At 44.6% G+C, this 25,242-nt stretch overlaps 1 protein-coding gene and 1 pseudogene across 2 annotated transcripts in view; one reads left to right on the forward strand and one right to left on the reverse strand.

Annotated features, from left to right (window-relative positions):
* Positions 1-9,284: 9,284 nt before the first annotated feature.
* Positions 9,285-9,544, reverse strand: LOC139267529 (U2 spliceosomal RNA; annotated as a pseudogene).
* Positions 9,545-9,710: 166 nt separating this feature from the next.
* Positions 9,711-25,242, forward strand: part of tbc1d32 (TBC1 domain family, member 32) — a 454,803-nt gene continuing 439,271 nt past the window's right edge. The window contains exons 1-2 of one of the 2 annotated variants that reach the window (XM_070885302.1): positions 9,711-9,989; positions 24,356-24,514. In XM_070885302.1, coding sequence (XP_070741403.1) covers positions 9,979-9,989; positions 24,356-24,514 — 170 coding nt within the window. In that variant the 5' untranslated portion in view covers positions 9,711-9,978. The remainder of the gene's footprint in view (positions 9,990-24,355; positions 24,515-25,242) is intronic. The other variant, XM_070885303.1, reaches the window with a different exon arrangement.

A 25,242-nucleotide genomic window follows, 5' to 3' on the forward strand; every position in this document is an offset into this window, starting at 1 on the left:
TACTAGAAAGGCTGGCTGTACTTAAAGTCAGTTTAATCACTGGGGGGGGGAGCTTTTAGAAACAATAATCAGGGACAAAATTAACAATCACTTGGACAAGTGTGGATCAATTAAGGAAAGCCAGCATGGATTTGTTAAAGACAAATTGTGTTTAACTTGAGTTTTTTTAATGTGGTAACAGAGAGGGTTGATGAGGGCAATGTGGTTCACGTAGTTTACATGGGCATCCAAAAGGCATTTGATAAAGTGCTACATAATACGCTTGCCAGCAAAGTTGAAGTCCATGGAATAAAAGGGACTGTATTGATATGAAATTGGCTAAGTGGCAGGAAACGCGGTAGTGGTGAACGGTTGTTTTTCGGACTGGAGGAAAGTATATAGTGGTGTTCCCAAGGGGTTGGTACTAGAATCATTGCTTTGTTTGATATTTAATTACTTTGACTTGGGTGTACAATGCACAATTTCAAAGTTTGCAGATGAGGCAAAACTTGGAAGTATAGTGAATAGTGAGGAGAATAGATTTCAAGAAGACATAGGCAGGCTGGTGGAATGGGTGGACACGTGGCAGATGAAATTTAATGCAGAAAAGTGCAAAATGATGATACATTTTGGTGGGAAGAATGAGGAGAGGCAAATATAAACTAAAGGGTACAATCCTAAAAGGGGTGCATGAACAGAGAGACCTGGGGGTATATGTCACAAATCGTTGAAGGTGGCAGGGCAGGTTGAGTAAGTGGCTAAAAAAGCAAATAGGATCCTGGGCTTTATAAATAGAGTACAAAGGCAAGGAAGTTATGATGAACCTCTTTAAAACACTGGTTCGGCCTCAGCTGGAGTATTGTGTCTAATTCTGGGCATCACATTTTAGGAAGGATGTGAAGGCCTTAGAGAGGGTGCAGAAAAGATTTACGAGAATGGTTCCAGGGGTGAGGGACTTCAGTTATGTAGATAGACTGGAGAAACTGGGTTTGTTCTCCTTGAAGCAGAGAAGATTGAAAGGAGATTTGACAGAGGTCTTCAAAATCATGATGGGTCTGGACAGAGTAGTTAGAGAGAAACTGTTCCTGTTGATGTAAGCGTCGAGAGCCAGAGGACACAGATTTAAGGTGATTGGTAGTAGAACCAAAGTGTTGTGTATGCAATAACTGTTAGACTGAGTACTGTTTAACTCCAAGAGGAAAGACCCTGGCTCTGCTTTATTAAGGCCCAAAATGACTCATATACAAATGGCTGGCCTTTTAAACTTGGGCTGCACACATGTGCGTGCAGCCCAATGGCCTCCAACAGTGACACCATCTAGTGGCTAGTGATCCCAAAAGTACATACATGACAATACTCCCCTCTGAGATATTAACACAGTCTTTTACAAATTGAGACAGTCCAGTGTTTTATGCTCCCGGGTTGACCATCTCAGTTCAACTCCAGCCTTGGGTGAGTGTTCAGAGTCTGTTGTGACTGGTGGCTGGGTGGCTGCCCTGGTGGGAGTGGCAATGGCCATGTCAGGGATTGAAAGTCCATTTTCATTGAACATGTCAATGATTGAAAATCCCGATTTACTGATGACCACTGAGTCCACTGATGACTGGGGGTACGTTGGTTGGTTGTCGATTGTCTCTTCCGCTGACTGTTCTGGTTCGTCTGTGTGCCGCAGCTTTGTCTGATCCATATGTTTCTTGCATGTTTGCCCATTTTTGAGCTGGACAATAAATACTCTGTTGCCCTCTTTGGCCATGACAGTACCAGCGATCCACTTGGGACCCTGACCATAATTCAGAACATATACAGGATCATTTACAGAAATATCACTTGACACAGCTGCGCGATCGTGATAGCCTTGCTGACTTTGTCTTCTATATTCCACATGATTATTCAAGTCAGCGTGTACAAGAGATAGCTTGGTCTTAAGACCTCTCTTCATCATTAGTTCAGCAGGCGAGACTCCGGTAAGCGTGTGTGGCCTTGTCCTGTAACTCAGCAGTATGCAGTGACCCTTGGGTTACTCGCTTCATACTCTGCTTTATGATTTGGACAGCACGTTAAGCTTGCCCATTGGTTGCAGGTTTGAACGGTGCTGACCTTACCATTGAGTTTCATGAACTCTTGAAACTCCTGACTAGTGAAGCACGATCCGTTGTCGCTAACAACGATGTCAGGCAGACCATGTGTCGCGAACATGACACTGAGATTCTCAATGGTAGCTGTGGTTGTGCTGGATGACATGATTATACACTCTATCCACTTCGAATATGCATCCACCACAACTAAAAACATCTTCCCCAGGAAGGGACCTGCAAAGTCTATGAGGATCCTAGACAATGATTTGGACGGCCACGACCACAGACTCAGCGGCGATTCTGCTGGTGCTTGCACTGGTGCACACATGATTCCAGCTCAGAGTCAATTCCCAGCAACGATACATGAGACCTGGTGATGGCTTTCATCATTACAATACCGGGATGTGTGCAATGTAGCTCGCGTACAAGTTTCGCTCTCCCTTTCTTGGGCACAACAACACGATTGTCCCACAGTATACAATCCGACTGAATAGACAGTTCGTCTTTGTGACAAATGTAAGGTTTGGTCTCCTCGCACATTTGCTTGGGTATGGCAGACCAATTACCTTTGAGAATGCAACTCTTCACCACCGATAAAATCGGGTCCTGGCTGATCCAGGTCTTGTTGAGCCGTGACAGGGGTTCCTTCACTCTCAAAAGCATCCGTAACTAACAATAGGTCCACCGGTTGTGGCGTTTCCACATCCGGTGTGGGCAACGGCAGACGGCTCAAAGCATCGGCACAATTCTCGATGCCAGGTCTATGGCGAATTACATAATTATAAGCGGATAATGTCAGCGCCCACCTCTGGATGCAGGATGAAGCATTGGTATTGATACCTTTGTTTTCAAAGAACAATGAAATGAGCGGCTTGTGATCTGTCTCCAGTTCAAACCAAAGACCAAACAGGTACTGATGCATCTTTTTAACCCCATACACACAGGCGTGTGCTTCTTTCTCTACCATGCTGTAGGCTCTTTCCGCTTTCGACAAACTTTTTGAAACATACACGACTGTTTGACGTTTACCAGACTCTTTAGCTTGTTGGTTTACGCAACCAATTCCATATGACGAAGCATCACAGGCCAATAGTAAACGTTTACATGGGTCATAATGTACCAGCAGCTTGTTAGAGCAAAGCAGATTAGTGGCTTTCTCAAAAGCTCTATCTTGAGACGTACCCCACACCCAGTTGTCGCCTTTTCTTAACAGCATGTGCAGTGGTTCTAATAAGGTGCTAAATTTAGGTAGGAAGTTACCGAAGTTGTTGAGTAAACCCAGGAACGATCACAGCTCCGTCACATTCTGCGGCTTGGGTGCATTCTTGATGGTCTTGGTATTCGCGTCCATGGGCCTGATGCCGTCAGCAACAATTTTCCTCCCCATGAATTCGACCTCTGGTGCCATGAAGACGCACTTTGAGCGTTTCAGTCTGAGTCCAACTTTGTCCAAATGATGCAGAACCTCTTCCAGGTTGTTCAGATGTTCCTTGGAGTCACGACCTGTGATCAGGATGTCATCTTGGAACATGACAGTTCTGGGAATGGACTTCAGTAGACTCTCCATGTTCCTCTGAAATATTGCTGCAGCCGAGCGAAATCCAAAAAGGCACCTGTGATAAATAAACAGTCCTTTATGCGTGTTAATGCACGTAAGTCTCTTCGCCGTCTCAACCAGCTCCTGTGTCATGTAGGCCGACGTCAAGTTCAGTTTGGGGAACGATTTCCCCCCAGTTAGTGTTGCAAACAAGTCATCAGCCTTCGTTAACGGGTACTGATCCTGTTTCGAAACCCTGTTGATCGTAACCTTGTAGTCTCCAAAGATTCTGACTGTGCCATCACTTTTCAGCAGAGAAACAATGGGGCTGGCCCATTCATTAAATTCAACCGGTGATATGATCCCTTCATGCTGGAGTCTGTCCAGTTCGATTTCGACCTTCTCCCTTATCATATACGGAACTGCCCGAGCTTTATGATGGAAGGGTCTTGCATCCGAGTCCACGTGGATCTGCACCTTGGCTCCCGTGAAGTTGCCGATGCCTGGTTCGAACAGTGAGGGGAACTTGCTCAGAACTTGGGCACATGTATCTTTCTCCGATGATAACACCTTGATGTCGTTCCAATCGCATCTGATTTTTTTCAAGCCAGTTCCTGCCAAACATCGTTGGGCCATTGCCGGGGACAATCCATAGCGGTAACTCGTGAACCGCACTGTCATACATCACTTTAATTGTGGCACTGCCAATCACCGTTCTGAGTTCTTTGGTGTACGTGCGCAACTTGGCATTGACTGGACTGAGCCTGGGCCTCACAGCCTTAGTATCCCACAGCTTGTCAAGTGCCCTCTGGCTCATTATCGATTGACTCGCCCCTGTGTCCAGTTCCATCGATACCGGCCACCCCATTAAATTTCACATTGATCATTATCGGTTTGCTCTTAGTTAGGAACGAATACAGTCCATACACTTTCTCCTCAGGTATTTCGAATTGAGTTTCCTGGATCCGCACTAGTCTGACCATCATCCTCCACGTGGTGTGTTACAGCACGCTTGCTCATCTGTGGGAACTTGCGCTGGAGATGCCCCCACTCTCAGACAGCCTTTGCAACTATATTGCTTAAATCGGCACTGCTGGTGCCGGTGATTGCCCCCACAACGCCAATACGGAGAAATCGGATGCATTCCCGCTGGCGGACTTTGGCAGCCTCAGGTTTCGTGTACGCAGTCAGGTAGGCCCTGCCATGTGCCACTCTGCTGAATGCCGAATGAATCATGTTTACAGTACTTGCCGAGTTTCGATTTTTCATTGATACCTGCTTTAGACTTCTATCCGTCGTCATGCATGCCTGAGCGATCGTGATGGCCCTGTTCAAGTCCAACATCTCCACTGCCAGTAGTTTAAGCAGGATCACCTCGTGGTTGATGCCAATTACAAAGAAGTCCAGCAGCATGTCTGCCAACACAGCCCCGAACTTACACGGTCCCGCTAGACATCTCAGGTCGGCAACGAATTCCGGCATTCTGGCCCTCTGAGCGAACGTGCGTGTAAATTCTGTATCTCGAGATGATGATGCCATCGTCTGGCTTAAGGTGGTCCTGTACCAGTGTACAAATTCTTCATATGTCTTCTCTGTTGGACTCACAGGCAGGAGTAAATTCTTTATCAGACCATAAATGTTTGGACCGCAAACCGTGAGGAACACCGCCTGGCGCCGATCTGTATCGCCGACCTCCTCCATTTTGTTGGCCACAAAGAACTGGCTCAAACGGCTCACAAAGTCTGCCCAATCTTCTCCTTCCACGAATCGCTCCAACAATCCAATTGTGCTCATTTTTACATGCAAAGGTTCTTGTTGCCTCGTCGCCAAATGTTTTGTATGCGATAACTGTTAGACTGAGTATTATTTAACTCCAAGAGGTATAAACTTGGCTCTGCTTTATTAAGGCCCAAAGTGACTAATATACAAAATGGCTGGCCTTTTATACTTGGGCTGCACAAATGTGCGTGCAGCCCAATGGCCTCCAACAGTGACGCCATCTAGTGGCTAGTGATCCCAAAACTACAGACATGACTCTAGTGCATACATCCTTAAAGGTACACGAGTAATGCCGTGCAGTGATAGCTAGAGCAAATAGGGTGTTGGAGAGTATCCATTGGACAATTGAGTATAAGACAAGGTGCACTGTTTTGTCCTTGTACAAGACCTTAGTCAGGTTGCACTTGGAATACTGTGCCCAGTTTTGGTCTCCTCACATGGTGAACATACGAACATAAGAATTAGGAACAGGAGTAGGCCATCTAGCCCCTCGAGCCTGCGCCGCCATTCAAAAAGATCATGACTGATCTGGCCGTGGACTCAGCTCCACTTACCCGCCTGCTCCCCATAACCCTTAATTCCCTTATTGGTTAAAATTCTATCTATCTGTGATTTGAATACATTCAATGAGCTAGCCTCAACTGCTTCCTTGGACAGAGAATTCCACAGATTCACAACCCTCTGGGAGAAGAAATTCCTTCTCAGCTCAGTTTTAAATTGGCTCCCCCGTATTTTGAGGCTGTGCCCTCTAGTTCTAGTCTCCCCGACCAGTGGAAACAACCTCTCTGCCTCTATCTTGTCTATCCCTTTCATGATTTTAAATGTTTCTATAAGATTACCCCTTTCTGAACTTCAACGAGTAAAGACCCAGTCTACTCAATCTATCATCATAAGGTAACCCCCTCATCTCCGGAATCAGCCTAGTGAATCGTCTCTGTACCCCCTCCAAGGCTAGTATATCCTTCCTCAAGTAAGGTGACCAAAACTGCATGCAGTACTCCAGGTGCGGCCTCACCAATACAGTTGCAGCAGGACCTCCCTGCTTTTGTACTCCATCCCTCTCGCAATGAAGGCCAACATTCCATTCGCCTTCCTGATTACCTGCTGCACCTGCAAACTAACATTTTGGGATTCATGCACAAGGACCCCCAGGTCCCTCTGCACCGCAGCATGTTGCAATTTCTCCCCATTCAAGTAATATTCCCTTTTACTGTTTTTTTTTCCCAAGGTGGATGACCTTACATTTTCCGACATTGTATTCCATCTGCCAAACCTTAGCCTATTCGCTTAACCTATCTAAATCTGTTTGCAGCCTCTCTGTGTCTTCTACACAACCTGCTTTCCCACTAATCTTTGTGTCATCTGCAAATTTTGTTACACTACACTCTGTCCCTTCTTCCAGGTCATCTATGTATATTGTAAACAGTTGTGGTCCCAGCACCGATCCCTGTGGCACACCACTAACCACCGATTTCCAACCCGAAAAGGACCCATTCATCCCGACTCTCTGCCAGCCAATTCTCGATCCATGCTAATGCATTTCCTCTGACTCCATGTACCTTTATCTTCTGCAGTAACCTTTTGTGTGGCACCTTATCGAATGCCTTTTGGAAATCTAAATATACCACATCCATCGGTACACCTCTATCCACCATGCTCGTTATATCCTCAAAGAATTCCAGTAAATTAGTTCAACATGATTTCCCCTTCATGAATCCATGTTGTGTCTGCTTGATTGCACTGTTCCTATCTAGATGTCCTGCTATTTCTTCCTTAATGATAGCTTCAAGCATTTTCCCCACTACAGATGTTAAACTAACCAGCCTATAGTTACCTGCCTTTTGTCTGCCCCCTTTTTTAAACAGAGGCGTTACATTAGCTGCTTTCCAATCCGCTGGCACCTCCCCAGAGTCCAGAGAATTTTGGTAGATTATAACGAATGCATCTGCTATAACTTCCGCCATCTCTTTGAATACCCTGGGATGCATTTCATCAGGACCAGGGGACTTGTCTACCTTGAGACCCATTAGCCTGTCCAGCAGTACCTCCCTAGTGATAGTGATTGTCTTAAGGTCCTCCCTTCTCACATTCCCATGACCAGCAATTTTTGGCATGGTTTTTATGTCTTCCACTGTGAAGACCGAAGCAAAATAATTGTTTAATGTCTCAGCCATTTCCACATTTCCCATTATTAAATCCCCCTTCTCATCTTCTAAGGGACCAACATTTACTTTAGTCACTCTCTTCCGTTTTATATATCGGTAAAAGCTTTTACTATCTGTTTTTATGTTTTGCGCAAGTTTACTTTCGTAATCTATCTTTCCTTTCTTTATTGCTTTCTTAGTCATTCTTTGCTGTCGTTTAAAATTTTCCCAATCTTCTCGTTTCCCACTAACCTTGGTGGGTGATATTGAGGCTCTGGAAGGGGTGCAGAAGAGGGCCAGTAGACTAATTCCAAGTCTAAAGCATCTTAGTTATCAAGATTGGCTAAAAGAGTTGGGACTCTTTACCTTAGAACAGCATAGACTTAGGGGGGATATGATTGAGGTTTATAAGATAATGAAGGGAATCGACAGTGTTCCAGTTGACCGTTTTTTTCAACTAAATAGGTTAGGCAGGACCAGGGGACACAAGTTTAAGTTGTATAAGGCTAGATCTAGGTTAGATGTCAGGAGGTGGTTCTTTTCACAGAGAATAGCAGACCTTTGGAACAAGCTGCCCTCTCATGTGGTGGATGCAGACTCACTGAACTCCTTCAAGCAAAAGCTGGATGTTTCTGGCTGCGGCGCAGATTAACTCTTACAGAAGGTAACTACGGCAGGGAATTTAATGGCCAGAGTGATCTCCTGGACTAGCTTCGATCGCCTAGATGGGTCGGAGAGGGATGTCCTAGATTTTTTCCCCAAATTAGCCTTTGGTTTTTTAATGCTTTTCCAGGAGATCACATGGTCACAGGGTTTCAGGTGCGGTGCAGTGTATATGTTGTGATACACAAGGTATTGCAATTGTGTGGGACAGGCTCAGTGGACCAGATGATCTTTACCTGTCCATCATTGTTCGTACAAGTTGAGGCATGGAATATAAAAGCAAGGAGATTATGCTTGAACTGTATAAAACACTGGTTAGGTCGCAGCTGGAGTACTGTGTTCCGTTCTGGTCACCACATTACAGGAAAGATGTGATTGCACTGGAAATGGTGCAGAGGAGATTTACAAGAATGTTGCCTGGACTGGAGAATCTTGGCTATGAGGAAAGATTGGAGATGGTAAGTCTGTTTTCTTTGGAACAGAGGAGGCTGAGGGGAGACCTGTTTGAAGTGTATAAAATTATGAGGGGCCTGGATAGAGTGGATAGGAAGGGTCTGTTTTTCCTTGGCAGTGGGATCAACAACTGGGGGCATAGATTTAAAGTAATTGGGGGGAGGTTCAGAGGAGATATGAGGGGAAATTTCTTCACACTGGTGGTGTGGAACTCACTGCCTGAAAGGGTGGTAGAGGCAAAAACTCTCACCACATTTAAAAGATACTTTGATGTGCACTTAAAGTGCCATAACCTACAGGGCTACGGACCAAGAGCTGGAAAGTAGGATTAGGCTGGGTATCTCCTGGTCTGCCGGCGCGGACACGATGGGCCGAAATGGCCTCCTTCCGTGCTATAAATTTCTATGATTCTATTCCGTGATAATTTCATCCTTCCGAGCTACAGATATTAAACTAACTGGCCTGTAATTAGCTCTCTCCTTGCCCCATATCTTAGAAAGGCGGCAAATAAATGCAAGTTGTTATTGTTTTTTTTTAATTCGTAGCCAATCTTTCCAATTCTTTGTCAAATCACAAACGCCAGAGGTCACCTTGCACACATCAAGGATCACTCTGCACCAATGCTCTTAGCCAAAAGGCCTAGAGCCACTGCACCGTTCCTGGAAGTACTGCAATACCAGGTTCGTGCCATGATCAGGCCCCCCCACACACCTCCGTGGAGGTGGATGGGTCAAGCCACCCCACCCACCTCCTATTTCCAAAAAGCATAGGAGAACTACCTTCCTGATCCAGGGAGAACCACTTTGGGGTCATGGTTACTCCCCTGTCAGGTCAGTTACGCATGATCTTAGCCAAAAGGCCGAGAAGCGAAACAGATACTACACTTGATCTTAGCCAAAAGGCCGAGAAGCGATGTTATTGTTGTAAACACAGCAGCAACCCTTTCAGTCCACCTCACACACACAATGCTATTGATATTCACTGGGCATGTGCGAGATGTCGAATTGGAGCGTGTGCGTGCGCGCCCCCGCGGCGGAGCCCCGCCCCGTGAACGCGCGCTGCCGGTCGCGGCCTGCTAGCTGCCGCCATCTTGGTGCGGTGCGGCCTAGCCTGAAGGTTCGCTGCCAGCCAGTCCGCTCTCATCTCGGGAAGCGAACAACAGCAACAGCAAAATACTAAGCTGCGTCCGATTTATCTTTGGTTCAACATCTGCCGCAATCAGTCGCTGTGTAGATTTTGTTTACAGGCTTTCTTCGCCGCGCCGCGGTAAGCGAGTGTTGGGACGCTGGTGGGGTTTCCATGGTTACCCTCATTCAGGCCTGGGGAAGAGCAACAGAGAGCGGGAGGTATGAGCGCCAGGTGAGGAGTTACTGGAACCCACACAGCCCGGGGGCGGGGACCAATAGCATTGTACCCTCGACTGGGAAAGTGGCTCAGCATCTGGTCAGGGCCCAGTGAGTCAATACTGCGCGGCACCAGGGGTGGTGACAGTAGAATAGTGAAGGAAAGCAACTTGTCTGGTACCTAAATGGTGTGTGTGTGTAATCAGGCAAGTTTATTTTAATGTTTGCTTGACTTACCTTTTGAGGTAAGGGGCAAGGATAAACTTTGTAGACTATTGCCTGGAATGTGTTAAGTACAGTCTATAGTGGTACTTGACCTGTAAGCAGAGTGGCCTTAATGTTCTACTTTCTTATATCTTTAGTTGATAATTGAAGGTTACCTCGTAACTGGAAACCAATTTATTTTGTACTAATTGAATGGCAGCCATTTCTCTGATTGGCATGCTCAGCACAAGTGCATGACCTTCCACTCTTTCTCCCCCCCCCCCCCCCATAGATGGGGTATTGTGTGTGGGTTACAGATTGTTAACAGGTTTATTGGGTATGAAGTGAATAGTGACAGTGTCTTGACTTCTAGATTCACTCTGTCGATGTCCCTTGTAACCGAGCTTTCCGAGAAATGTGATCCGTCTTCCCTGAGTTCCATCTCTCCCCTTCGATTTACCCCCTGCAACCCCCCCGCCCCCTGCCATGTCTCCCTCTCCTGCCCGCCCCCAAGGCTCTCTTTCCCCCCCCCCCCCCGCCCTCCCCAAGGCTTGTAACTGAGCTTTCCAAGAAACGTGATCCATCTTCCCTGAGTTCTGTCTCTCCCCTCCAAACCCCCCCCCTCCACTGTGTCTCTTCCTCCTCCCCCCCCCCCAGCAATGTGATAACGACCAGGTTATCTGTTTTAGTGATGTTGATTGAGGGACAAATATTGGGCAGGACACTGGGGGAAACCTCCCCTGTTCTTCTTCAAAATAGTACCATGGAATCTTTTACATTCACCTGAGAGAGCAGACAGGATCTCAGTTAAACGTCTCATCCGAAAGACGGCATCTTGGGAATAATCACGCCTTATGGGTCTACAGGAAAGCTGTCCAGATTGCTTTGTATTTCATCCAGTCTAACTTCAATTTGGTTTGACAGATATCTTCTGGGTGTTGTACCCATGTTTACTGTGGCAGAATTATGTTGTTGTTTACTTTGCTATATCACTACTTTGCTGACAGTTAAGGGCTCGTAATCAATGTCTGTGTTAATGGTGAAAGTATTTTCACAGATTATACAAACAAAATTTGTAACCACCTTTGAGTATTGCTAACATTTTTGAGTTGCTTCTGATATATGGTTCACTCAGTGATACAGCCTTGCACTTCAGTCACAGTAATATATGCTCTGTTAATTATGCAAAGAGGGAAAAAAGCAAATTGTTTTATTTGCCATGTACATACAGCTCTATTTCATTGAAACACCTGTGAACTCATCCCTTTTTGACATGGAAGCAAGTCATCCTCGATATGAGGGACTGCCTATGATGATGATCACAAGGATTGTCTTTGGGTCCTCCACATCTTTCTTGAACAGAGGCCCAACCAATTGCCATTCATTCCATGGCTTCACCCCTCCTTATCTCTGCAATCACCTTCAGCTCTATGACCCTCTGAGAACTCTGCAATTCCTCCAATTTTGGCCTTTGGTGCATCCTTGATTTTCTTCACCCTGCTGACCCAGCCTTCAGCTGCCTGGGCCTTAATCTCTGGAATTCCCTCCCTAAACAATTCCACCTCTCTACCTCTCTTTCATCCTTTTAAGATGCTCCTTAAAACCTATCTCTTCGACCAAGCTTTTGGTCACCTGTCCTGATTTCTCCTTGTGTGACTTGGTGTAAATTTTGTTCGATAATGCTCCTGTGAAGCACCTTGGGATGTTTTACCATGTTAAAAGTGCTACATAAATGCAAGTTGTTGTTGTTATCACTCTCTTCTGCTTAATTCGCCTTGAACAGCTTCTCTTTACATGCCAAGTGTCCACATGAAATGGTGACACTCAACGTTTTCCAAGTTCTGTCTGCTTGTCAATGTTTTGCTGACAAAAGGGGTGTGCCTCATGACAATACCATTGGCAATAATGTTTTCCTCTATTGACAATGTGTTGGCAATATGTACTGATTTCTACACCATACACTAGTCCTAATTATGCAGGTCTGCCACATTATCAATAGTCACTCTATTTGCTTCTCTTCCTGAATTTCTCTCCAGGGTTCTGACTGCAGAATTGAGAAGCGACGGCGAAGGCCAACTGTGAGAGTTAAGCTGAAGCCAACTCAACTGATCTGTCGTTGTTGCTAACACTTCCTGAATTGATGAATGATGTCCAGAGTCACTTCGACAGATTGCTCCCAGCACTGCTACTACTTTGTGCAGCTCTGCTCAGAGCCCACATTAAGTGAAGCAAGTAGAAGGCTGACCCACAGTCCCCACTGAAACCTGGAAAATCTGAGGGATTTTCTGCAATCCCTGTGAGCAAAGAATAACTTTAACCACCAACACAGGCAGCTGACCATTGCCAAATAGAGCTGGGTAACAACAAATTGAACGATTTAAGGGGAAAGAATCTCTTTTCATTTCATTATCCCATCATCATAGGCAGTCCCTCGAAATGAGGATGACTTGCTTCCACGCCAAAAAGGGATGAGTTCACAGGTGTTTCAACGATGGACCTAATATTCCAGGTCCCGAACTACATCTTGAAGGGCGGAAGATGCCTGTACGTGGAATTTTTTAACATGTGGTGGCCGTTGCACACAAGCCACCACACGGACTTGACAGAACGAGGTCTTGGTCCAGTGGCAAGGATTACCCAAGACGACTGGAGACCTGCTCTGCTGCACAGACCTAGTGCGCGCACATATCGCAGTGTGGGCAGGTCCGTGCTGCTCCTGGGCTCTCGATTCTTCTGGCCCCAAACTCGCCCCTCTCCCGGGTCCCAATCACATCCCTCTACATTCCCTCGCCGCTCCTTTGCCCCGACCTCGCTGCTCCTGCACCAGCTCCTCACGCTCCAATCACCGAACTGGACCTTGATGACATCGCTGATGTCTCTCGCATGTTGGGGCCGCCATGCTGTCCAGGTGCTGCCGCTCGCCACTCCTTTTATGGCCCCGACCTGCCGCTGATGGTCTCTCGCAGGTCGGGGCCACTACGCTGAAGCTAAACCACACTGTTCGCTACCTTGCTGTCATATTTAACCTTAAATGAGATTTCAACCACACATCCACAGCACAATTAAGACCGCCTATTTCCACCTCCAAAACATTGCCCATTTCCGTCCTTACCTCAACTCCTCCGCTGCTGAAATCCTCATCCATATATTTGTTACTGTTAGACTTGGCTCTTCCAATGCATTTGTGGCTGGCCTTCCACATTCTACCCTACGTAAATAGAGGTGATTCAAAACTCAGCTGCCGAACTCGCACCAAGTCCTGTTCACCCATCGCTCCTGTGCTTGTTGACCTACATTGTCTCCTGGTTAAGCATTGCCTTGATTTAAAAATTCTCTTCCGTTTTCAAATCCGTCCATGACCTTGCCCCTCCCTATCTCTGTAATCGCCTTCAGCCCCACAACCACCCGAGATGTCTGCGCTCCTTTAATTCCGCCCTCTTGAACTTCCCTGATTATAATCGCTTAACCATCAGTGGCCATGGCTTCAGTTGCCTGGGCCCCAAGCTCTGAAACTCCCTGCCTAAAACTCTCTACCTCTGTTTTCTGCTTTAAGACGCTCCTTAAAACCTACCTCTTTGACCAAGCTTTTGGTCTTGTGTGGCTCGGTGTCAAATTTTTTGTCTCATAACACTCCTGTGAAGCACCGTTGGCCGTTTTACTACGTTAAAGGCGCGACATAAATACAAGTTGTTGTTGTATGAGGGAGATGACGGGAACAAGGATGAGGACAGCAATCCAATGGGCCCTTGATGAAATACAGTCAGAGAGCATTGAACCTCGTAGTTTCATTTAATACTCAATTACTTACAAACCCTCGGACCATTCTCCCAGGAAGCAGAATCTGTAGGTGGGGAGGGGTGAATGAAATTAGAGCAGGCTCGAGGGGCTAGATGGCCTACTCCTGTTCCTAATTCTTATAACCATTTAAACACAACATTCTTTGCGTGAATTTTAATTGCATAACCATATACATTTTTAGGCATCATGTGTCTTGGTGAATATCTTATATTGATAGCCTCTTCCCCACACGGTCTCTGTATCCAATCTATCAAAACCTTTCATAATTTTAAAGACCTCTATTAGGTCACCCCTCAGCCTTTTGTTTTTTCCATGAGAAAAGAGACCCAGCCTGTTTATCCTTTCCTGATGGGTATACCCTCGCATTTCTGGTATCATCCTTGTAAATCTTCTCTGCATCCTCTCCAATGTCTCTATATCCTTTTTATAATTTAGTGACCAGAACTGTACGCAGTACTCTAAAGTGTGGTCTAACCAAGGTTCGATACAAGTTTAGCGTAACTTCCCTACTTTTCAATTCTATACCTCTAGAAATAAACCCTAGTGCCTGGTTTGCATTTTTAAGGCCTTGCTAACCTGTGTCGCAACTTTTAGTCATTTGTGTATTTGTACTCTGAGGTCCCTTTGTTCCTCTACCCCACCTAGACTCTCACTCTCCAAGTAATAAGTGACCTCTCTATTCTTCCTACCAAAATGTAATACCTCAAATTTCTCTGTGTTAAACTTCATTTGCCAATTATATGCCCATTTTGCAAATTTATTAATGTCCTGTAATTTTTTTATTAATGTCCTGTAATTTGTTATGGTCCTCCTCAGAGCTATCTTTACTTTTCTGCAGCAGTATACTCCAGACACAACCTATGATGGGCATTCTCACTTCACCATTTCAATTTCCCACACCAGCTCTCCATTTTGTGGCCTCCCATGAGTGAGGCTTTTTAAAATATTAATTTTCATATGTGGGCATTGCTGCAAGGCCGGCATTTATTGCCCATCCCCAGTTTATCCTTGAGAAGGTGGTGCTGGTGAGCCTTCTTGAACCGCTGCAGTCTATGTGGTGAAAGTACTCGCACAATGCTGTAAGGGAGAGAGCTCCAGGAGATTGACCCAATGACATTGAAAGAACAGTGATATATTTCAACATCAGGATGGTGTGTAACCTGGATGGTAACATGCACATGATGGTGTTCCTGTGTACCTGCAGCACTTGTCCTTTTAGGTGGTGGAGGTGGTGGTGGTGTGCTGAAGAAACCTTGTCTTTTTGCCGCAATGCATCCTGTAGATAATACACACTAGCTATGGTACACCAGTGATAAGAGAGATTCAATGATTAATTTAGTGGCTGAGGTGCCGTTCATGTGGACTACTTTGGCCTGGATGGTGTGGAACAACTTCAAGTATTATAGCAATTCCACCCATCCAGGCAGGTGGAGAGTATTCCATCACACTTCTGATTTGTGCTTTGTAGGAGAGGCTTTGGGGAGCCAGAAGATGAATCATCAACCAGCCACTGACCTGTTTCAGTTGCCACAGGATTTATGTGACTGATTCAGTTGATTTTCTGGTCAATGGTGATCCCCAGGATGTTGATGGTGGGGTCTGATCGATGGTAATGCAAATGACTGTCAAGGGGAGGTGGTTAAGCTCTCTCTTGTTGGAGATGTTCATTGCCTGGCACTTGTGTGGTGCAACTTGCCACTTATCAGCCCAAGCCTGGATGTTGTCCAGGTCTTGCTGCAGCGTGGGCATAGACTACCTTATAGAAACATAGAAATCTACAGCGCAGAAGGAGTCCATTTCGGCCAATCATGTCTGTGCCGGCCGAAAAAGAGCCACACGGCCCTCGGTCAGTAGCCCTGAAGATTACATATAAACCTATGAACAATGGCGGACAGGTAAAGAGCATCTGGCCCAACCAGTCTGCCCACACAACTGTAATACCGCATGCATCGCAACATTTTATACTCCACCCCAACCAGAGATATGCGATCGCCTGGGAGAGGCAAAAAAACAGCTAAAAACCCAGGCCAATTGGGGGAAAAAAATCTGGGAAAATTCCTCTCCGACCCATCCAGGCGATCAAAACTAATCCAGGAGATCACTCTGGCCCTATTCGATTCCCTGAAGTACTTACCATCGTATCTGCACCAGCCAACAAGAGGTTAACCAGTCTAATCCCACTTACCAGCTCTAGGTCCGTAACTTCAGATTACGGCACTTCAAGTGCCCATCCAAGCACCTTTTAAATGTGAGGGTTTCTGCCTCTACCACCCTTCCAGGCAATGAGTTCCAGAGCCCCACAACCTTCTGCGTAAAGAAGCTTCCTCTCAAATCACCTCTCAACTTTCCACCAACCACTTTAAAACTGTGCTCCCTCGTAATTGACCCCTCCACCAAGGGAAATAGGCCCTTGCTATCCACTATATCAAGGCCGCTCAAAATTTTATACACCTTCATGAGGTCTCCTCTCAGCCTCCTCTGTTCTAAGGAGAACAAACCTAGCCTATCCAATTTGTCCTCCTAGCTAAGATTCTCCATTCCAGGCAGCATCCTCGTAAATTTCCTCTGCACCCTCTCCTATAATATGGCGACCAGAACTTCAGGCAGTATTCCAGCTGTGGCCTAACCAGAGTATTATACAATTTAAGATTAACCGCCCTGCTCTTGTATTCTATGCCTCCGCCAATAAGACAAGCATTCCGTGTGCCTTCTTAACCACCTTATCCACTTGGCCTGCTACTTTCAGGAATCTGTGGACAAGCACTCCAAGGTCCCTTTGTTCATCTACACTTCTAAGTGGCCTACCGTTTAATGTGCATACCCTTTCCTTAGCTCTCCCCAAGTGCATTGCCTCACACTTCTCCAAATTAAATTCCATTTGCCAGTGCTCTGCCCACCTGACCAGTAGATTGGTATCCTCCTGCAGTCCATGACTTTCTTTCATTATCAACCACACAACCAATTTTAGTGTCATCTGCAAACTTCTTGATCATACCCCAAATCTAGATCATTGATGGTACACCACAAAAAGCAAGGAACCCAGTACTGAACCCTGTGGAACCTCATTGAAAACATCCTTCCAGTCACAAAAACATTCATCAACCATTACCCTTTGCTTCTGACCTCTAAGCCAATTTTGGATTCAACTTGTCACTTTGCCTTGGATCCCATGGGCTTTTTACCTTTGTGACCAGTCTGCCATGTAGGACCTTATCAAAAGCTTTGCTACACCACATTGTACGCACTACCCTCATTGACCCTGCTGATTACCTCCTCGAAAAACTCAATCAGGTTAGTCAAATATGATCTTCCCATAACAAATCCGTGCTGACTATCCCTAATTAATCCTTGCCTTTCTAAATGTAGATTTATCCTGTCCTTCAGGATTTGTTCCAATAATTTTCCCACCACTGAGGTTAGGCTGACAGGCCTGTAATTACTCGGCCTATCCCTTTCTCCCTTCTTAAACAAGGGTACCACATTAGCAGTCCTCCAGTCCTCCAGCACCATGCCTAAATCCAAAGAGGACTGCAAAATGATGGTCAAGGCCTCTGCTATTTCCTCTTTTGTTTCGCTCAACAGCCTAGAATGCATTTCATCCAAGCCTGGGGCCTTACTCACTTTCAAAGCTGCTAAACCCATTAATACCTCTTCTCTCACTATGTTTATTTCATCCAGAATTTCACACTCTTCCTCGATAGCAGTATCTAAATTGCCCCTTTCCTTTATGAAAACAGATGCAAAGTATTCATTAAGAACCTTACCAACATCTTCCACCTCCACACACAGATTATCCTCATGGTCTTTAATAGGCCCTACCCTTTCTTTAGTTATCCTCTTACTCTTAATATATTTATAGAACATCTTTGGGTTTTCCTTAATTTTACTTTTCGAGAATTTGTTATGCCCTCTCTTAGCATTCCTAATATCCTTTTTAATTTTACCTCTGAACTTTCTATATTTCTCCAGAGATTCTACAGTATTTAGCCATCGGTATATGACATACGCTTCCCTTTTTTTCTTTATCTTCCCCTGTAAGTCCCTAGACATCCAGGGGACTCTAGAATTGTTATTCCCACCCTTTTTCTGTAAGGGCACATGAATGCCTCCCACTGTTCCAACACTGATTTACCTATAAGTAGCTGTTTCCAGTCCACTGTGGCCAAATCACTTCTCAAATTAGCAAAATTAGCTTTTCCCCAATTTGGGACTTTTATTCTTGGTCTATCCTTGTCCTTATCCCTAACTATCTTGAATCTGACTGAATTATGGTCACTGGCACCCAAGTGCTCTCCCACTGATACCCCTTCCACATGCCCAACTTAATTCCCAAAACTAAATCCAGAACTGCCCCCTCCCGTGTTGGGCTTGTTACATACTGACTAAAAAAGTTCTCTTGAATGCATTTTAAGAATTCCGCACCCTCTATAGTTTTCACACTATATTTGTCCCAATCAATATTGTTGAAGGATAGTTGAAATCCCCTACTATTACTGCTCTATGGCTTTTGGACTTCACAGAAATTTGCCTACATATTTGCTCTTTGATCTCCCTCCCACTGTTTCGGGGTCTATAATACACGCCCAGCAGTGTGATCACCTCTTTTTTATTTTTTAGTTCGACCCATCTAGCCTCATTTGATGATCCCGTTAACATATCATCCCTCCTCTCAGCTGTAATAGTTTCTTTAATCAATACCACAATCCCCCCCTCCTCCGCCTCCCTTTTTATCCCCCTCTCTGTCTTGTCTAAAAATCCTGTAACCAGGAATATTTAGCTGCCAAACCTGCCCCTCTTATGCTTAAATTGTGTAATACTCTGGTTAGGCCACAGCTCGAGTACTGCGTGCAGTTCTGGTCGCTGTATTATAGGAAGGACGTGATTGCACTAGAGAGGGTGCAGAGGAGATTTACTAGGATGCTGCCTGGAATGGAGAATCTTAGCAATGAGGACAGATTGGATAGGCTGGGTTTCTCATTGGAACAGAGGAGGTTGACAGGCGATCTCATTGAGGTGTACAAAATTTTGAGGGGCCTAGATATAGTAGACAGCAAGGGCCTATTTTCATTGGTGGAGGGGTCAATTACGAGTAGCATAATTTTAAGATGGTTGGTGGAAGGTTCAGAGGGGATTTGAGGGTGGGCTTCTTCATGCAGAGGGTTGTGGGGGTCTGGAACTCACTGCCTGGAAGGGCGGTGGATGCAGAAACCCTCATCACATTTAAAATGTGCTTGGATGGGCACTTAAAGTGCCGTAACCTGCAGGGTTACGGACCTAGAACTGGTAATTGGGATTAGACTGGATAACCTTGTTGGCTGGTGCATATACAATGGTAAGTACTGCAGGGAATCAAATACGGCCAGGGTGATCTCCTGGACTAGTTTCGATCGTTTGGATTGGTCGGAGAGGAATTTTCCCAGATATTTTTTCCCCAATTGGCCTGGGTTTTTATCTGGTTTTTGCCTCTCCCAGGAGATCACATGGCTCCAGTTGGGGTGGAATATAGAATGCTTTAGTGTAAGGGGTGTCGCAGTTGTTTGGGGCGGACTGGTTGGGCTGGGTGCTCTTTACATTTCCGCCATTGTTCATTTTTCGTAGGTTTATATGTAACCTTCAGGGCTGCTGACAGAGGGCCGTGCAGCTCTTTGTAGGCCGGCGCGGACACGATGGGCCGAAATGGCCTCCCATTTGCGCTGTAAGTTTCTATTTTTCTCTTTCAGCCATGTCTCTGTAATGGCTATAATGTCATATTCCCAAGTATCTACTTGTGCTCTTAGCTCATCCACCTTATTCGCTATACTCCTTGCATTGAAGTATATACCATTTAGCACAGGAAAACCTCTTTGATTATTGCTTCCTAACCCTTGTTTCCTCTGTCTTACAGATTCACTTTCTACATTCTTGCTTTCCAATTTCAGCTTTACTTCCTTCCCTATTGAATTTGTTCTCAGGTTTCCATCCCACTGCCAAGCTAGTTTAAACTCTTCCCAACAGCATTAGCAAATCTCCCCACGAGGCTATTGGTCCCACTGCTGTTGAGGTGCAACCCATCTGGTTTGTATAGGTCCCATCTCCCCCAGAAGCGGTCCCAATGCCTCAGGAATTTAAAACTCTCCCTCCTACACCAACTCTCTCTTATTATGTGAGGAATTGGGAATGCCGCTGAACACTGCAATCATCAGCGAATAGTTCCACTTCTTACCTTATGATGGAGGGAAGGTCATTGATAAAGTAGCAGAAAATAATTGGGCTCAGGATATTGTCCTGATATCCTTGGGGCTAAAACGATTGGCCTCCAATAACCACAACCATCATCTTTTGTGCTAAATATGACTCCGGGCACTGGAGAATTTTGCCCCTGGTTCCTATTCAGTTTTACTCGGGCTCCAAGGTGCCACACTTAGTCAAATGCTGCCTCAATGTTAAGGGCAGTTACTTTCACCTCGCCTCACCTCTGGAGTTCAGCTTTTATGTCCATGTTTTGACCAAGGCTTTAATGAAGCCTGGAGACGAATGGTCCTGGTTGAACCCAAATTGAGCATTGGTGAGTAATAATTGGTGAGCTGTGTGATAGCATTGCTGATGACTCTTTCTATCACTTTGCTAATGATGGGGAGTAATCTGATGAGGCAGTAATTAACCATGTTGTATTTGTCCTTGTTGTGGACAGGACGTACCTGGGCAATTTTCCACATTGTCAGGTAGTTGTCAGTGTTGTAGCTGTACTGGAAGAGATTAGCTAGCGACATAGCTAGTTCTGGAGCATAGGTCTTCAGTACTACAGCTGGGATATCGTCATGGTCCATAGTCTTTGCGGTGACCTGTGCACTCAGATGTTTCATGATGTCACATGGCAGGAATCGAGTGGACTGAAGACTGGCTTCTGTGATGATGGGGACCTCAGGAGGAGATTGAAAAGGAACATTACTTAGCAGGCAAACGCTTCAGCCTCACTTTTTTCACTCGGGTGCTGGGCTCTACCATCACTGAGGATGGCGATGTTCATGGAGCCTCCTCCTTCTGTTAGTTGCTTAATTGTTGACTAGATGTGGCAGGGTTGCAGAGCTGTGACCTGATCCATTGGATGCGGGATTGCTTAACTCTATCTATGGCATACTGCTTTAACTGTTTAGCTTGCATGTAGTCCTGTATTGCAACTTTACCAGGTTAGCACCTCATTTTCAGGTATGTCTATTGCTGCTCCTGGCATGCTCTTCTACACTTGTAATTGATCCAGGGTTGGTAACTTAGCTTGGTGGTGGTGGAGGAGTGAGGAATATGTTGGGCTATGTGATTACATATTATGATGGTATGTAATTCTGCTGGTGCTGATGCCTTATAGCACCTCCTGGATGCCCAGCTTTGAGTTGCAGATCTGTTCTTAATCTGTACCACTTGGGACGGTGGTAATGCCACACAACATGATGGAGTGTGTCCTCATTGTGAAGACAGGACTTGGGTCTCCATGAGGACTACGTAGTGGTCACTTCTACCCATGTTGTCATGGACAGATACAACTGCGACCGGTAGATTGGTGAAGATGAGATCTAGTAGATTATTCATTTGTGTTGGTTCTTTTAATACTTGACGTAATCCCAATCTGGCAGCCAGTCGACCAGGACTGTACCAGCTTGGGTATTGGTGGTACTACAGAGCCAATCTTGGTGATAGATTTTTTAAGTCCGCTGCCCAGAGTACTTTCTGTGTCTTTGCTACCCTTAGCTCTTCCTCCAAGATGGAGAAGTACTGACCCATCAACTGAGGGAGAGTTGTAGATAGTAATCAGCAGGAATTTTCATTGCCCATGCTTGACCTGAAGTCATGAGACTTCATGGGGTCTGGAGTCAATGTTAAGGATTCCCAGGACCACTCCCCCAACTGTATAGCACTGTGCCCCTACTTTTGGTGGGTCTTTCATGCAGGTGGGACAGGTCATTCACAGGGATGGGGTTGGAGGAGCCTGAGATGTCTGCTGCTAGGTATGATTCTGTGAGTATGACTGTCAGGCTGTTGTTTGACTAGTCTGTGGGGGAACTCTCCCAACTTTGGCATCAGTCCCCAGATGTTAGTGAGGAGGATTTTGCAGAGTCGACTGGGCTGGTTGTGCTTTTAATGGGTCCTGATTCTTTTCATTTCTAGTGGTTTAGTATGACTATGGGCCTTGCCAAATGTGTTGCAGACAATACCGAAAAGGATGGTGAGTTGTCTACCTGGAGCTCGAGCATACATATTGGGGAAAGGATAGAAGAGATATTGAAGGAGACAGGAAGAGATCCAGTGGTCACTGACCTGAGGATTGCCTCAAAACTCAAAGATACGGGATATGCAGTGATGTTCGTTAGTATATTTCTAGGGTTTGGGAAATGAGTAGAATTCACCAGAAAAATTGAGGACATAATGGAGGATGGTATCATGGTGTGAAAACAGAAAAGGCAGTTGCACCTAAATTATGCAGGGATAAAGCGACATGTGAATAATGTTGTAGCAGCAATTGAGAATCATTTGAAGTAGATTAGTGGGGTAGGGCAGGGAGGAAACAAGATCCCAGATGAGACTGAACATAGGATAGCAAGTAGTCAGCAGCTGGGTAGGGAGTCAGTGAGTCAGACACATGTGCAGAACCAATGTTTAGGAAAAATCAGATACTAGGAGCCGTGAAAGGAGGCAAATCAACATTCAGATGTTATATATGCAAATGCTGGAAGCATTAGAAATAAGATGCTGAACCATGAGGCATCCTAACTATATTCAGGGGTATATAGTGTTCAGAAAAGATCACTTTTGATGGATAAACACTTGGTGTAGCCACACTGGGTAGACAACTCTAACTTAAAATAAAATCAAAGTTAATACTCTGGGTGTACTATTGACCTCCAGATAAGCACAAGAAAGCAGATAATTTGCTCTATGAAGAGTATATGAGAATAAAAATATTATTTTAAGGGTGACTTCAATCAACCTAATATAAATTTGGAAAATCCAACTTAACTGGAGCTGTTAAATATAATGCATCACTGCTTCATGACCCAGTGTTTGAGAAGCCACTGGAGGCAATGCTCCTCTTGATTTGGTATTCATAAGTGACCTAGAGAGGGGAGACATTTTCTTCCTGTCAATTTGGGCTTTACATCAAAGCAGGTTCAGGATGTGAAAGGACTGTGCTCTACTCCTCCCCCCATTTTTACTTTTCCATTTCTTGCCATTCAGATCTTGTTTTTTCAGTATTTATGATAGATGCAAAATTCACTCCAAAGCTATTTCCTCATATGTATTCACAGCATAACTTCAATTTTAGAAATAAAAGTCCAGAGTTAATGTTCTAATACAAACGCTTCTGCAATGCAGGAAAATGCCTTGTCTTTTGACCAAATAGCATTAATATCAAGTCATTGAAGGAAAATAAAGGGCAATTTTGTGATTCATGGAAAAACTAAAGTATAAACGTTGAAAATCAAATCAAAGTTATGGGAAAAAAATCTTGAAAGCACAAAAGCCAAGAAACATAAATATAAATGTTATTCCTTGTATCATTCTGTAGCTGAGAATGATGTCTTTGATTCTCTGGTCTCAGCTACAGATGCAATGGCAGGATTGCTTTTGAAAGTGTAGGTTCCAGACATGTCTTTGTGATTAAATAATGTCATCACACATTACTGAAGGTTGCTTCTGATTGGTCAGGAGTGGTATGAATATTTATATTATTAGTGACAGATATATCAATGGTGACTTAGTATCAGAAAAGCTTTTTAGAAAAGTTTGAGAAATTACATTGTCATTTTTTGTCAATTAAGAAAAAGCACATGCTGGATTTTGACCAAATATGGAAACATGACATTTTTCTTCCTTTGTTCAAATCAGTATTCATTTTTAAAATATCCACATTGAGAGTTGTCTATCTATCCCGTCTAAGCACTGTTGTCATCTCATTTAGTAGAAAACTGTGGGACTGAAATTCCTGTCTCAGTTAATCTTGGCTAAAGAGTAGATGTGAGTAAAAAAATAGTGAAATGCCACTATTTAGTCTTGTCTACTTGCACTAAAATTGGCAAAGGTGTGATTTTCAGGATCTATGTTTTATTTAAATTTTATCCCACTTTTTTTGCAACCAACTGTAGTGTATTTTCTAGTGTATATATGGTACTGTGTATTTTAGTGTTTAATGATTCTGGAGTTTACATCCAGTCTGTTCCTCAATTCAAAGCTGCTTAATTCAAATTATCTGATATTTCAAATTGTGTTTATCATTAAGTTTCCCATTTTGTGTTATTTATGTTTAATTCAAATTTAATTTTTTTTTAGCGCAAACACAACTTTGAATTATCAAGAGTAAACTATTATTGCCACATTCTGAAATTTAATTGTTTTCATTATTATTTACAGCAAAATGTCCCATCTTTCCAGCGAGGATGAGTCTGAGCTTCAGCCTTTGCTTAAGCAGCTGCTGAAGAGCATAAAGGAGAGAATCTTAGGAGCACCTTCCGTCGAATGTGCGGAGCAGATCTTGCTACGCTTGGAGGAAACGGATGAAAATTTTCACAAGTATGTTGAGAAAATGTCACCACTGGGTGATTTAGATACTAAATTGATGTACTCAATTAGGAGGCCGGTGGTTGAATTCTAGTTGCAACTGGCATTCACACTCTGGCTGTCTTGGAACAAAATCAATCTAGAAGCTCCTCTGGCAGGATATGAAATAACTGGTTTCCTTCCCATGTAAGTTAAGTATGCCTTCTGGTACAGAATTGTTGACTTAGTACTTACTTTTTTGGACTGGGCTCCCCACCTCACTCTCCCAACTATAAAGGATAGCATGGATCAGGGTGGGAAATGTAAAATTACAAAAATAAATTGAAAGGACATTATCACAGAATATGGGGAAAGTCAAAAAGTTTTATAATGGAGAATAGTGTTATCCTAGGGTTTGAATAATGAAATGATTGGAAACATTTTCATTTACTTTCTGCACTGTCGCATACAGCTGGAACGACAGCTTTCAGTGTTGCATGGCAGATATAACTATAAAGGGTGACATTCCTATCGCTCCCTTAAAATTAAATTGAATATAGTGATTACTTATCTTCTTACAAAATACCTTTTGTGGCCAACTGAGACTCCTTCGAAGGGAAATTGCATAGCGCCCCGTGAGGCAGGAGTTCATTCCCCAGGTGTGGATATCCCGCCGCACTCGCGATATTGGGGTTACTGCCCCCGAGAGGAAGTGGAGTGCAAAATAATGCGTTCCACTTCATCTGGGGTGCGAGCGAGGC

The sequence above is a fragment of the Pristiophorus japonicus genome, chromosome 7 (genome assembly GCF_044704955.1).
Source record: "Pristiophorus japonicus isolate sPriJap1 chromosome 7, sPriJap1.hap1, whole genome shotgun sequence".
Classification (NCBI taxonomy): domain Eukaryota; kingdom Metazoa; phylum Chordata; class Chondrichthyes; family Pristiophoridae; genus Pristiophorus; species Pristiophorus japonicus.